Genomic DNA, 13309 nt, shown 5'->3' with positions numbered 1-13309 from the left:
ATATATCTGAGGTAATGCTTACATCCTTGATTAACTCTATCTTTTTTTCTTTCTGAATAGAATCTCCCTTGGAGGCACTGTGAGAACTCATGGAACACAGACCGCTGTTTCTCCAATTATACTCTAGCAAATACCACCAACATGACAAGTGCAGTGCTTGAATTTTGGGAGTACGTTGAGAAGAATCTTTGTTATTTGTGTGCATATGTAAAATTCAACTTTTTATAATAACATACTTCCTCAATACAAGGCAAGGTTTTTTTCCCCCATTTAACATGAGAGGAAGACCCACATCCTGGATTTGAATACAAGCCTGGTTGGATGGCTGGAGTCAGAGCCACACAAACTGCTTGCACCTGCCACCTCCCCCACTACAGCCTCTGCCTAACCTGCCCTCCTCCCCACCACTGCTCTGACTCCAGCCCCACTCTGGCCCAAGGCACAGAGCATGTGGTCACTCCAGCCCTTGCTGGGCCATGGTGCAGTTGTGATGGTGGTAACTTCAGCCCTAACTCCAGCTCTGGGGCTGGAGCAGGACCTGCTGCCACTGCTGGAACACATGGGCTGCAGTGACCATGTGCTCCATGTCCTGGGCCAAACTGGAGCCAGAACCAAAGCTGCAGAGGGTAAATAGCAGTGGAGCAGGGCTGGTGGTGAGGGAATGACAGAGGCAGCAGTGGCATGGCAGCAGGGAGGGATGGGTAGGAGGGGAAGGTGGTGTGGAGACCAAGCATGGAAGACACAAGCACAGGGGGCAGGTGGGAGGGGGAAGTGGTGGGTAGGCAAGAGCCTGGGGACATAGGCAGGAGGAGCGGCAAGTGGTAAGGGGCAGGTGTCACAAGACACAGGGGCCTGCTTGGACAGGCATGGGGGGAAGCAGGTGGAAGTGGCAAGAGGCAGGGGTCAGACCATTTAACTTCCCCACTGCCTGCTGCTGTTTTTCTCACTGCAGTGGTGGAGAGAATGAACTAAGACAACCCTCTAATAGTTAGATTCTATACATAGAAAATGCTAAGACATTTATACATTTTTCTTGTCTAATATATAAGTACTGAGAGGTCATCTTAACTTTAAAACTGTCTTGGATTCAGATAAATATGGTACATCCTTCTTTTGAATACTGAGTTGTAAAATGTGCCGTTCTTTTTGCTCATTTTAGACGTAACATGCACCAAATGACTGATGGTTTGGAAAAACCAGGGCAGATCCGATGGCCATTAGCAATTACACTGGCAATTGCCTGGATTCTGGTGTACTTTTGCATCTGGAAGGGGGTAGGCTGGACAGGAAAGGTAAGACTTAGAAATATTGATCAGATGAGATTCAGTAAGGACAGGTGCTGCAGTTGGGATGGAATAATTGCTTTCACAAATACAGAGTGGGGAATGAGTGGCTAGGCCGCAGTAATGCAGAGAGGAACCTGGGGTTTACAGGAGGCCATAAGATGAATGTGAGTGAACAGTGTATTATGGCAAAACATATCAACAGCTTATTAGGTTGTATTAACAAAAGTATCACTTGCAAAGCAACGGCAGTGATGGGCAAGGGGAACCAAATGATTTACATAATTATTAAGGGCCGGGGAAGCAATATTTATGAGGAAAGGCTAAAAGGATTCAGATTATTTAGTCTGAAGATGAAAAGTCTGAAGAGGAGTTTTGATTAAGAGTCTTAAAATACTTAAAGGGTGTTTACAGAGTGGCTGGGGATGAGCTTTTCTCCATCACTGTAGGGGACAGAATTAAGAGCAAAGGACTAAAGATTCAGCAGGGTAAATTTATTTTAGAAATGAGGAGGAACTTTCTGACTATGAGGGTAGTCAAGCATTGAAACAGACTATCTAGAGAAATTGTGGACTCTCCCACCTTTCAAAGCAGGTTAGGCAGACACTTGGCTGGGATGGTTCAGCTCCATTCAGTGATGCTACCTTATCATACTTGATTGAATTCTTCATGTAGATCTTCATGTGGCTAACAAAAAGCTAAGTATTCACAGGACGATGAAAGAAATGAACCATTTTGTCTGTTAGTTGAACTGAGCCTGTTTGAACAAAATGGTTCCAGTACAGAACTTCAAACCTGGCAATCTCATCTTTCTTTCCTGCTTTCAGAGGAGGCAGCAAGATCATTCTCTGTAGCCTGACTTTACAGTTACCCATCCACAAGACTTTTGGAAATCAAGATCTCAAGAGGCCTGTGGGGCAGTTATCCCCAACAAATGCCATCCTTCCACTCCCCTTTCTACTAGGAAGAGGAGGACTTCTAGGGTCAGAAGACAGAGCTAAAAATGCTGTTCTCCAAGCTTGGCTGTGACTAGGAACACTGATGTTGTGCAGACTAATGCTTGCAGTGCCAAACAATATGAAGAGATATGTGAACTAGAAGTTCAGAAGCAGCCCAGTCCTATTCCTCATTTGTGGTCTTAGGGGCACTCAGAAGAGTAGTGGGGAATGTTAGTTTACCTTGTAGATGTGCTAAGTAGGGAATTCCAGAACTGATGGCTTGCTGTGTGGCACTAAATGTAAAGTGCCATTTCACCCCTACAAAATTTGACATTTTTTGTTGTTGTTGTGACGTAAATAGTTAAAACTGCTGAAATTTTACTGGGAGCCTGGGGTAGATCCAGGGCAGTGTAGTATTACAGTCACACCCCTCTGTCAGCTACATGCCACATGCATAGTGATCTCTCTGAGCTCATTAGCTGGTCTGTGCAGGTAACTCTGGAGCTCAGGGAGTGAATGCCACAACATTTGCCCCCTGCTCTACCCCTTCCTTTCCCCTGCCTCTAAATTTAGCACAGAGAAAGGGATGGGGGGGAGGTAAATGGTGACAGTAGTTGCCCCTGGACTCAAGAGGCATGCAAAAGCAATGCTTGTGACAAGAGCCTGCACTGAACAGCTGGTAATCTCAGAAAGCTCCCTGAATGGAGCTCCAGCAGGACCCTGTGCTGATCAGGTAGGAGCCCAGAGGGCTCAATGCACATGTGTTGCACAGCTGAAGGGGTTATGACTATACCCCCTTCACTTCTTTCCTGTATCCACCATTTTATGTCTAGATTTATAATCCCTTGTTTCTTTCCAATAGGTGGTCTACTTCTCTGCTACTTATCCATATGTCATGCTGCTTATCTTGTTCTTCCGTGGAGTAACACTACCTGGAGCAAGGGAAGGCATTTTGTTCTATATAACTCCTAACTTCAGTAAGCTTTCTGATTCTGAGGTAAACATTTATTCTATGTAAATAAAAGTTCCATACCAATTGTTTACCATTCAAATGATATCTAATCAGCCTCTTGCATGTATGTATAGACATAATAAAAACATAATTGCTTTCTGCAATCAGGTATGGCTGGATGCTGCCACACAGATTTTTTTCTCCTATGGTTTGGGTCTTGGTTCACTGATTGCTCTTGGAAGTTACAACCCTTTCCACAATAATGTTTACAGGTAAAAAGATTATTATATGTATTACAAAAGTTCTTAGATTTCCCAGCTGAGATCAGGTCCCATCCTGTTGAGTAGTGCACAGACAAGGGTGAGAGCCATGCCCTGATACTAGGATCAGAGCCTCTTAATATGGAAGACAAAGAAACCAATAGGGAATTGAAAATTGCATAGAGTAATTAGGCAGTTTACCCACCATGACCCAGAAAGTGTCAAATAACTAGGAACTGAACCCACAATTGAAAAGCGTTTGAATCATGCATCTTACCCGCAAGAATTCCCAACAATAAAAGAAGTATAACAACATTTTCTGTGCTTTACTGCTGCTTCAGATCAGGCTGGTTAAGGCATTCTACAGCAAGCAGCACACAAGGAAGTTATAGGTCAAGTATCACAGCTGACTACTTTTGGCTTCCCACCTCAGACAGCCAATTATCCACTTGTGACTGGGTATCTGGGGGGTGGCATATGACACGTGTCTGAAGGAAGGTTTGAACTTAGGCCTGTGAATTCCATTGCAAGACGCTTGTACTATTCCAGCACTTGCACTATTCCACCTTCACATCCCACCACTCAACAGCACCAGTTAAAAGTATTGACATATTGACATATCTCTCTGAGCTCACATATCTCTAAAAAAAATTTTTTTTATTCACTAGCACTGTACCTTTCTTTCAGGGATTCCATTGTAGTGTGCTGCATAAATTCATGCACAAGTATGTTTGCTGGCTTTGTCATCTTCTCCATTGTTGGGTTCATGGCTAATGTCACCAAGAGGCCTATTGCAGATGTTGCAGCATCAGGTATGTGCATTGTATTTTTCCAGAGTTCAATGGTAGCCATTATTTTGTTTACAGCAATATCTACTTGAGCTACCTATTCATCATTTATATTTCCCCTATTAGTTTCCTTAACTACATGCTAAGTGAGTGCCATCTTACATATTAACAGAGAGAAAGGGAGAATTGTTGCAAGTTTCACAGATTATATGCTACCAAATGAGTTAACACTAAGCTGGATGCCCTCTACTGAATCACCTACTTGCAAACTACATGTGGTCTCAGGGCATTTGCTAAGGGACCCAAAGTAGGCCAAAATAATTAAATAATAATGGGTGCACATTCAGTTACTATAGAGCTTAACAAGATTTTAAATAGTTATGAAAATCTGAGCAATGGCCTTCTATTATAAAAGTTTCCAAATATATATTAAGTGTAGAATAAATATTGATCAAAGCAATGAAAGTCATTTAGTTTACTCTCCTTTTCATGTCACAATTCTTTAATATTAAGCCTTTTCCTGATAGGTCATTTTTTACCCTTTTCCCAATGGGCCTAACCCTGTACAATTTGAGCTGGTCTGGACACTTTGCCAGGAAAATTGCTTAATTAAGACAGTCAGCTGCCTCATTGGGTGTCACACTTGGAAGGAATTCTCTGAATTTTCTTTAGCTGGAAAAGCTATAGTTTAAGCAGAGCTGCTATTTGCTGTGGCCCAGTTGGTATGCCAGGTATCCATCCATCCACTGTAGCCACAAGGAGGAGCATTCAGTTAACTAGGAGAGTTGTATGGTAGCCCCTGATAAATTGACACTATAATAATATATCTTTATGTATTTTAACATATGTATGAAATTTACTTCTGCTTTTCTAATTAATGGGATTTTAATCCCAAGAACATTAGAGCACATTAGTGGTATCCTCCCCTTGTTGTGTCAATGGGGCTTGCATATCCCTATGATCCTGAGAGCTATGCCAGCAGTAAGCATAGCTTCTGAAAGTGTCCCCCAAGCCAGACAAGTTGAAGGTGAGGGATCTGACAGAGAGAGATGCCTTGGCCCTCCAGGTTGGTAGTTGAGGATAGAGCTAACTATTATCCCATAAAAAGTAGCTTGTTATGAAACTTACACTATCACATCAAAGTTGGTTGGAGTCAAATGTAAATAGACCTTGAAAATGGGAAAAAGAGTTACAGATTGGAACCAGAATGTACCGAGACCTTATAGACCAGGAAGGGCTCAATCCCTGGTGGAGGAATTGTGGAAATACAAGATGGACATACAAGTTTTGCAAGAGATACACTTATTACTGTTCCAGGCCATCATAGAGATCAACAAACACCCTTTAATTTTTTGTGTAACAAAGACAGACAGACATGAATACAGCACAGTTTTTGTGCTAAGCTCAAAAGCATAATTTTTCCTTATGTATTTCCAAAGGATCAATGAAAGAATCTCCATCCTCAGAATACAAAGCCAGTGGTTCAGTATCACAGTTCTAAATATAATGCCCCTAGAGAAGAAACAGAAGGTACTGTTTCTTCTCTAAGGGCATATATGCATTCTATGATTTTTTCATGCATCTGTGTGAACACATACCAAAAAATGGTATCATGTTTGTACTAGGAGACAACAATGCAAAAGTAGGTAGAGAACAGATACACAAACTAGGGGCTGTTACAGAAGGCCTGCACAACGTTTCCAGAGGAAATGGGGTAAGATTCATTTGCTTTGCTTCAAGTAAAAATATGATTATTAGGAGAACAATAACTTCCCACAAGAACATTGCAAACAAATGTGGGTGTCTCAAGATCAAAAACAGCAAACCAGATTGGTCATATACTTATACATAAACAATATAGAAAGAGCATAAGAAATGTAAGAAGTTTCAAAAGTGTAAATTTAGACATCTATTTTCTTGTCAGAGGAAGTATAGCAATGCGATTGAAATATGGTATTGTAAAATAGGGAAAATTTGACATTGAATAACTTAAATAGGCAAAGGTTAGTGAACAGCATCAAGCAGAACTTAAAAACAGGTTTCAGGCTCTTGAAGAACTCTCTGAAATGAGGGAAGAAATAAGCTAAAATTACAATGATATTGTAAGTGTCAACGAACAATGGAATAAAGATTAGTAATCAAAGAAAGTACAGAAAAACAGTAAGGATACAAGAGCATATCAGAAGGAATAGGTAGTATGATAATGAATGTAGGCAAGCAACAAATAAAATGAAATCAGCAAGACAAAAACTCCTCCAGTGAAACCAGAACATGGGCACGAGTCTGGAAGAATATAAGGACATCATCCAAGAAACAAAGAAAGTTCTAAGAAACAAAAAGCATGAACACCTAGTGTGTTAACTCCAAAATATCAAGAGATAAGATACATTATGTAAAAGAATTATATGAAGGAGTTGGGAATTACAAACAAGGATATCAAGCACAATGAAGCACCAGGAACTAATGGCATTTCAATTGAAATGATAAAATATGGAGTGGAAGAGCTTTATAAACAAATCCATAAATTAATTCTCCTTATATGAAAATCATCTACCTGATAATTGGAGAGAAGCCCTAATATGTTCCATCTTCAAAAAAAAGGCAGCAAGCTGAAGTGTCAAAATGAGAAGTATTGCCCTATTAATAATGACATATAAAGTATTTTCTAACATCTTGCTACAGCAATTATTACTTAACACAGAAGAAATTCTGGGGGAATACTGGTGTGGACTCTGCAAGAATAGATTGACAACAGGAAAAATCTTCTCACTAAGACAAATAGTTGAGGAAAAATGGGAATCCAATAAAGCATACATATTCTGTTCATAGACTTCCAGAAAAATTATGATAGCATACACATGTCTGTGGGCCATATTAGGAATTCCCAATAAACTAATTGAACCCATTAACATTTGCATGCATGAATCAAGGAACAGAGCTAGCACTTATGGAAGAAAATTGGACCCCTTCCCATTTAAAACTGAACTGAGACAGGGAGATGGTTTGTCTCCAATCCTATTCAATTTGCCAGTGAAAAAGGTAACCAGGGGCATAAATAACATAAGGGGAGGAGTTCAGCTGAATGGAGAGCACGAAGTCTTGGAATATGCTGATGATATAGCGTTCATACATGAAAATACAAATTATATAGAAGTTCTGTATACCTGAATAATAAATGAAGCAAAGAAAATTGGACAAGTGACTTTGATAAAATAGACTATCTGCTGATAAATGAGATAGCAGTAAGTCCAGGACCTCACATAACAATAAACAAACAAACAAACAAAGCAAGTGACACACTTCAGGTATTTAATTTTTGTATCATAGCACAGGATGGTAACATAAAGGAAAAGATTAAAGGAAAAACTACTTTGCATTGCCCAAGCTCCTGTCATCCAATCTCATCCCAAGGAAAACTGTGCTTCAAGTCTATAAAGCCATAATCAGGCCATTATTAAAATTTGGCAGTCAAACCTGGATTGTCTCACAAGCAAGATACTATTCAATTGTTTTGAAAGGAAGTTTTGCAGAAAATCTTTGGTGTATTATGGTGTATTATGATCCCATGATACAAATGGAACATAAGAACCAATAATGAGCCATATCAGTTTTACAAAGCCCGGACCCTGACACAGTTTGTCAGAGCACAATGACTATAATTGCTGGGTCAGGGTAAAAGAATGGAAGCAATCCATATACCAAAGAAAGTGCTCCTTGGAGTACCAGATGGGAGACGGCCTCCTGGAACACCAAACTGAGGATGGCTAGATGATATGGTGTCAGACCCACAGAAATTGAGATGGATGGCTAAAGAACAAAAACTCACAACAGACAAGAATGAATGAAAAGAGTGGAGTCAGCCAAGGGCTTCTAGGGCCTATAGTGCTAAACTACAAGAAGATTTAGGAGTTAAATCTTCTTTTACTGTACATATGTAAATGGCACACCCATAGGCATGGAACTGCATTTTTGTCAGTTATGCAGTTTGCAATTCAGTGATGCCCACACAGGCTTCCTGTGAAATCTTTGGCCAGTGGGTTTCAGACATTTGTACAGGGAGTACGGCAATAGGGTTCCAGGTGCCTTTCAGCTAGGGCAGGTAGTTGAAACTGCATTTCCTACAATCAATCAAACACTGCCAACTAGTAGATATTGGCCTGACTTTGCACATATCCCTTTAAGCTGACCAAATGCACCTTTCATTTTTCATATGGATTGGATAAAATAGTTACAACACTAGAAAAATTCCTGCTCTGTTGGAAGTGTAGGTCCAGGCTAAAATTTAGGGGGCCCTCACTTCCAGGGTAACATTTAGCTTCCTGACCTGCATTCCCTGTGGTTTGTGATCTTCCTCCTGGTCTCACATATCTCTTTCTCTTGACTACCCAGTGGCCTAACTTCAAAAGGTAGACTGGAGAGTTGTTCTTATCTGCTCCAGGCTCAATTTGGAGTTCACTTGAGAACTGACTGAGGCTGCACATGCACATGACATGGTCATCGTTTGTGATTTTAATTAACCAGACATCTCCTGGGAGGAACACTCGACCAAGTTGGATTGGTCATGATCCTTCCTGATACATGTCAAGGAGCTCTTCCTGATTCAGGAGGTGTATGGGCCAACCAGAGGTGATATTTTGCTAGACTTGATCCTGACCAAAGGAGATGATCTTATGACCGGCTTAAATATAAAGGGAAGTTTGGGCAACAGCAACCATGAAATCATCATGTTCACTGTCCAACATAAGGCAGACAAATCGGATAGCAGGATTGAAGTCTTAGACTTCAAAAATGCAAATTTCAAGAAGCTTAGGTCACTAGTAGAGCAAGTGCTGTGGGACCAGGGACCGAAGGTGAAAGATGTGCATGAAGAGTGGTTGTTCCTTAAGGACACAATTCTTGAAGCACAAAGGAAGTCCACTTCCATGTGGAGAAAAGGTAGCAGAAGGGCTAGGAAGCCCTCTTGGCTAAACAGGGAAATCAGGGTCCTTTTAAGAAAGAAGAAAGAGGCTTATAAACAATGGAAGCTCAGAATGGGGCTCAAGAAGGACTGTTCCAGGACAGCCCACATTTGCAGGGAATAGATAAGACAGGCTAAAACGGCGACCAAACTTAGATTAGCAACGGGAATCAAGAACAACAAGAGGTCCTTCTTTAGGTACATAGGGAACAGGAAGAAAACAAATGGGAGTGTGGGGCCATTGATCAGCAACTCAGGAGAGCTGGTTACTGGTACCCAGGAGAAAGCTGTACTCCTGAACAACTACTTCACCTCAGTCATTCACCAGATGAAGGGGAAAACCACACTAGGTAGAGTAGAGGATGAGCACGGTAGGAATAATCGCTTTTCTACTAGTGTCATATAATTGGTATATGACCAATTTAAAAAAGTAGGCATATACAAGTCAGCGGGACTGGATGATCTTCATCCAAGAGTGCTGAAGGAAGTGGCTGAAGTCATTGTGGAGCCCCTGGTGAAACTCTTCCTCAACATGTGGTGCTCTGAAGAAGTCCCTGAGGACTGGAAGAGGGCCAATGTTGTGCCCATCCACAAGAAGGGCAAAAGGGTGGACCCGGGTAACTATAGGCCAGTCAGCCTAACTTCCATCTTAGGGAAAATCCTAGAAAAGTCCATCAAGGTGTCTATCTGCAATAAGCTTGCAGAAGGTAAGATTCTGAATGACAGCCAGCATGGCTTCATTGTGGGTGGGTCTTGCCTTACCAACCTCATCTCCTTCTATGACTAGGTAACTTGCCACCTGGACACAAGAGAGCAGGTTGACATTGTATACCTTGACTTCCAAAAGGCCTCTGATCTAGTATCCCACAATGTCCTTGCAAGAAATTGGAGGATTGTGGGATTAACTACGAGACACTCAGGTGGGTGAGAAACTGGCTGTAGGTAAGAACCCAGAGAGTCTTAGTGAATAGATCTGTGTCATCTTGGTGAGAAGTAGGCAGTGGTTTCCCACAGGGTTCAGTGCTCGGTCCAGTACTTTTCAAGATCTTTATTAATAATTTGCATGTGGGGGTGAAGAGCTCACTGACCAAGTTCACAGATGACACCAAGTTAGCAGGGGAGCGTGGTTATGCTTACAGATAGGCCACAGATACAGGCAGCCCTAGACAGACTAGCAAGTTGGGTGGCTTGGAACAAGATGAAGTTCAACTTTGAGAAATGTAAAGTGCTCCACCTCAGGCCAAATAGCCCCCAAAACACCTACAGGCTTGGTGGCACCAAACTGACTGGCACAATTAATGAAAGGGACCTGTGTGTAATAATACACCACAGTATGAAAATAAGCCAGAAGTGCAATGCCGTAGCCAGTAGGGCAAATAATACTGTGGCATGGATCAATTGATGCATCTCCAGCAAAACCAAGGTAATTCTTCCATTGAAGAACTGGTGAGACTGCAGCTGAAGTACTGAAGTACTGCAGCTGAAGTACTGTGTCCCGTTCTGGGCACCACACTTTAACAGGGACATGGACAAGCTTGACAGAGTCCAACAAAGAACTAGCCATATGAGCAGAGTCTTAAAAGGCTAGCCATATGAGGAAAGGCTGAGGGAGCTGGGGCTCTTCAGCCTAAGGAAAAGAAGGCTGAGAGGGGACCTGGTAGCAGCTTACCACTACACTAGAGGAGCACATCAAAGACTTGGTGAGCAACTGTTCACCAGGGCACCCGGGGGGAAACCAGGCCACAAACTCCTAAAAGATGGATTCAGGCTCAACTTTAGGAAAACTTCTTCACAGTCATGGTGTCCAGACTGTGGAATAAGCTCCCTCTAGAGGTGATGCAATCACCTACCCTGGAGATCTTCAAGAGGAGACTAAACAGTCACCTTGCTGGGGTGACATGACCCCCAGTTATTTTTCCTGCTTGGTGCAGGGGGCTGGACCCAATAATCTTCAGAGGTCTCTTCTGGCCTTACAATCTATGAATCTATGAAAGATAGAGATAAAAAGTTAAAACATTTTGGTGGGAGGCAGGAGGTGCTGGTGTAAGCCCTCTCTGACTTCCATTTGATACCTGTTAGTGATGTTTCTTGCCTGAGTAAATATTGGGATGTTCCTTGTGAGCGTAGCGTGATGATTCTGTTTCCCTCTGAAGCTGTGTGGATGGAGCAGAGATCTACTGAACACATGCACTAGTTTAGTACAGGCAATACTGACTCACAAAATGTGTGTAAATGACAAAAACTGTAGTTAACTAGCTACATGCGTGCCATATGAGCATATAAGCTGAAATAGGGCGTAGCCCTAACTATTTGTGGTAGAACACCTATAAACAGGTAGACTCTTGTCATGAATTGGCTGCAAAAGTCAATGGTATGAAATGTAATGTTCTTAACTTGTGCAGTTGATTTCTGTATAATTACATAGATCTCCCACTGGTATCTGTAAGTAACTGGTAACATTTTCATACCTGGAGGCCTAAGTTCCCAAATGCATTTTAAAGCACTTAAGTCAATAGTAGGGCTGTGTGAGGCTTTGGACAGAGCTTCAGATCCAGAGAAGCTTCGGACGCTTTGGTGTCTGAATCAGCATGTCCACATTGAACTGCTGGCTTCTTTAGGCTTTCCGAAGCGGTTCAGATCTTCCAAAGCGCTTTGGAAAAGCTTCAGAGCTGATTCAGAGATCCGGCCATAGGGTATAATGGGGAAAAATGAAATATCTGTAACTTGGTTGTTTTTTGTCTGACTTGAATGTAATTTTCAGGGATTGTAGCATCTGCTGAGAGCACAAAGTCTGCCAAGTTTCAAGAAAATCAGTACAGGGGTTCAGGGGGAACTGCACCCCAAATTCTCAAAAGCAAAACTCATGTCGTGTCTATGTGTTACTCCTTGACAGCTGGCAGGCTTTGTGGCCACATCGGGGCAACCATCCCTGCAGGTTTCACCCTGCTGCACCTTAACACACACAGGGTCACCCGTCACAAGTTTTGCTTGTCCGCAGCTTGAGGTGCAGTTTCCCCCAAGCCCCTGCACCGACCTTCTTGAAAGTTGGCAGGATTTGTGGACTCACCAGGAGCCACCACCCCTGCAGTCATGACCCCCCTGTGTTGTAACATGTACATGTGACATGAGTTTTGCTTTTAAGAATTTGTGGTGCAGTTCCCCCAAAACCCCTGCACTGATCTTCTTGAAACTTGGCTGGCTTTGTAGCTTTACCAAGGGCCACCAGCCCTGCAGTTTTCACCCCCCTGTGGTGTAGCTCAGAGATGTAACATGAGTTTTACCTCCAAGAATTTGGGGTACAGTTCCCCCCAAACCTCTGCACCAATCTCCTTGAAATGTGGCAGACTTCATGCTCTCAGCAGAGGCTGCCTTCCATGCAAGTTTCATGTAAATCAGACAAAAAACAACAAAGTTATAGAAATTTCATTGATTCCCCATTATACCCTATGGCCAGATCTCCGAGGTGGCTCTGAAGCTTGGGAGCTGCTTCAGCTGGATCAAAGCAGAAACCTGGTCTGGAGTTCCGGATTGGATTGCTGGCATCTGAAGCGTCTGTATCCAAAGCAGGATTGGTTTGCTTCCGACTTTCACAGGCCTAGTAAATAGCTTGACTCTCTATTTCTCTCTCTCTCTCTCTCTCTCTCTCTCTCTCTCTCTCTCTCATATATGCCAGTATTATTCCAAGGTGTTCAGGCCATGCAGCTGTCATTGATTTCAATGGATATTTGAAAATCAGGTTTCTGAACAAGAATTAACCAGTAGAGGCAAACCATATATGTCCTATTTCATTCTAGCCAGCTATGGATTTGTGTTTATATAACATATCCTCTGTAGACTTTTAACATCCTAAGGAGATACAGTGTTTTACATGCCTTTTATACTATAATGTAGATTTGCTGACAAAGCTGTATCAGGGATCAGATGTTCAGGCTGTGGAATTCAAAGTTTGTAAATGCCTCCCCTCCCCCCCCCTTATTATTTTCAAACAATGTTATGTCTGAATCTTTCTCGAGCCTCTAGTCTCACTCTTGGTCTCCACTGCCTCTGTGAAATAAGCCCCTCTAATTCACTTCTGGCCACACAGGCCCAATCTCAGAAATAGGGTCATGTAGGCCTTTTTGCTGCCAAAAA

The 13309-nt window shown here is 42.3% G+C and overlaps 1 protein-coding gene across 1 annotated transcript in view; it reads left to right on the top strand.

The window, feature by feature from the left end:
• SLC6A1 (solute carrier family 6 member 1) overlaps positions 1 to 13309 on the top strand; it is a 54307-nt gene that overhangs the window by 17053 nt on the left and 23945 nt on the right. Inside the window, exons 4-8 of the mRNA XM_019505103.1 lie at positions 61 to 170; positions 1160 to 1292; positions 3084 to 3218; positions 3342 to 3445; positions 4121 to 4245. Of these exons, the coding sequence (XP_019360648.1) occupies positions 61 to 170; positions 1160 to 1292; positions 3084 to 3218; positions 3342 to 3445; positions 4121 to 4245 (607 nt within the window). The remainder of the gene's footprint in view (positions 1 to 60; positions 171 to 1159; positions 1293 to 3083; positions 3219 to 3341; positions 3446 to 4120; positions 4246 to 13309) is intronic.

Source organism: Gavialis gangeticus, unplaced genomic scaffold (genome assembly GCF_001723915.1).
Source record: "Gavialis gangeticus isolate Ggan-Ray unplaced genomic scaffold, GavGan_comp1, whole genome shotgun sequence".
NCBI lineage: Eukaryota > Metazoa > Chordata > Crocodylia > Gavialidae > Gavialis > Gavialis gangeticus.
Note: the sequence above shows the minus strand (reverse complement) of the source record. Positions and strands in the feature narration are given on the sequence as shown.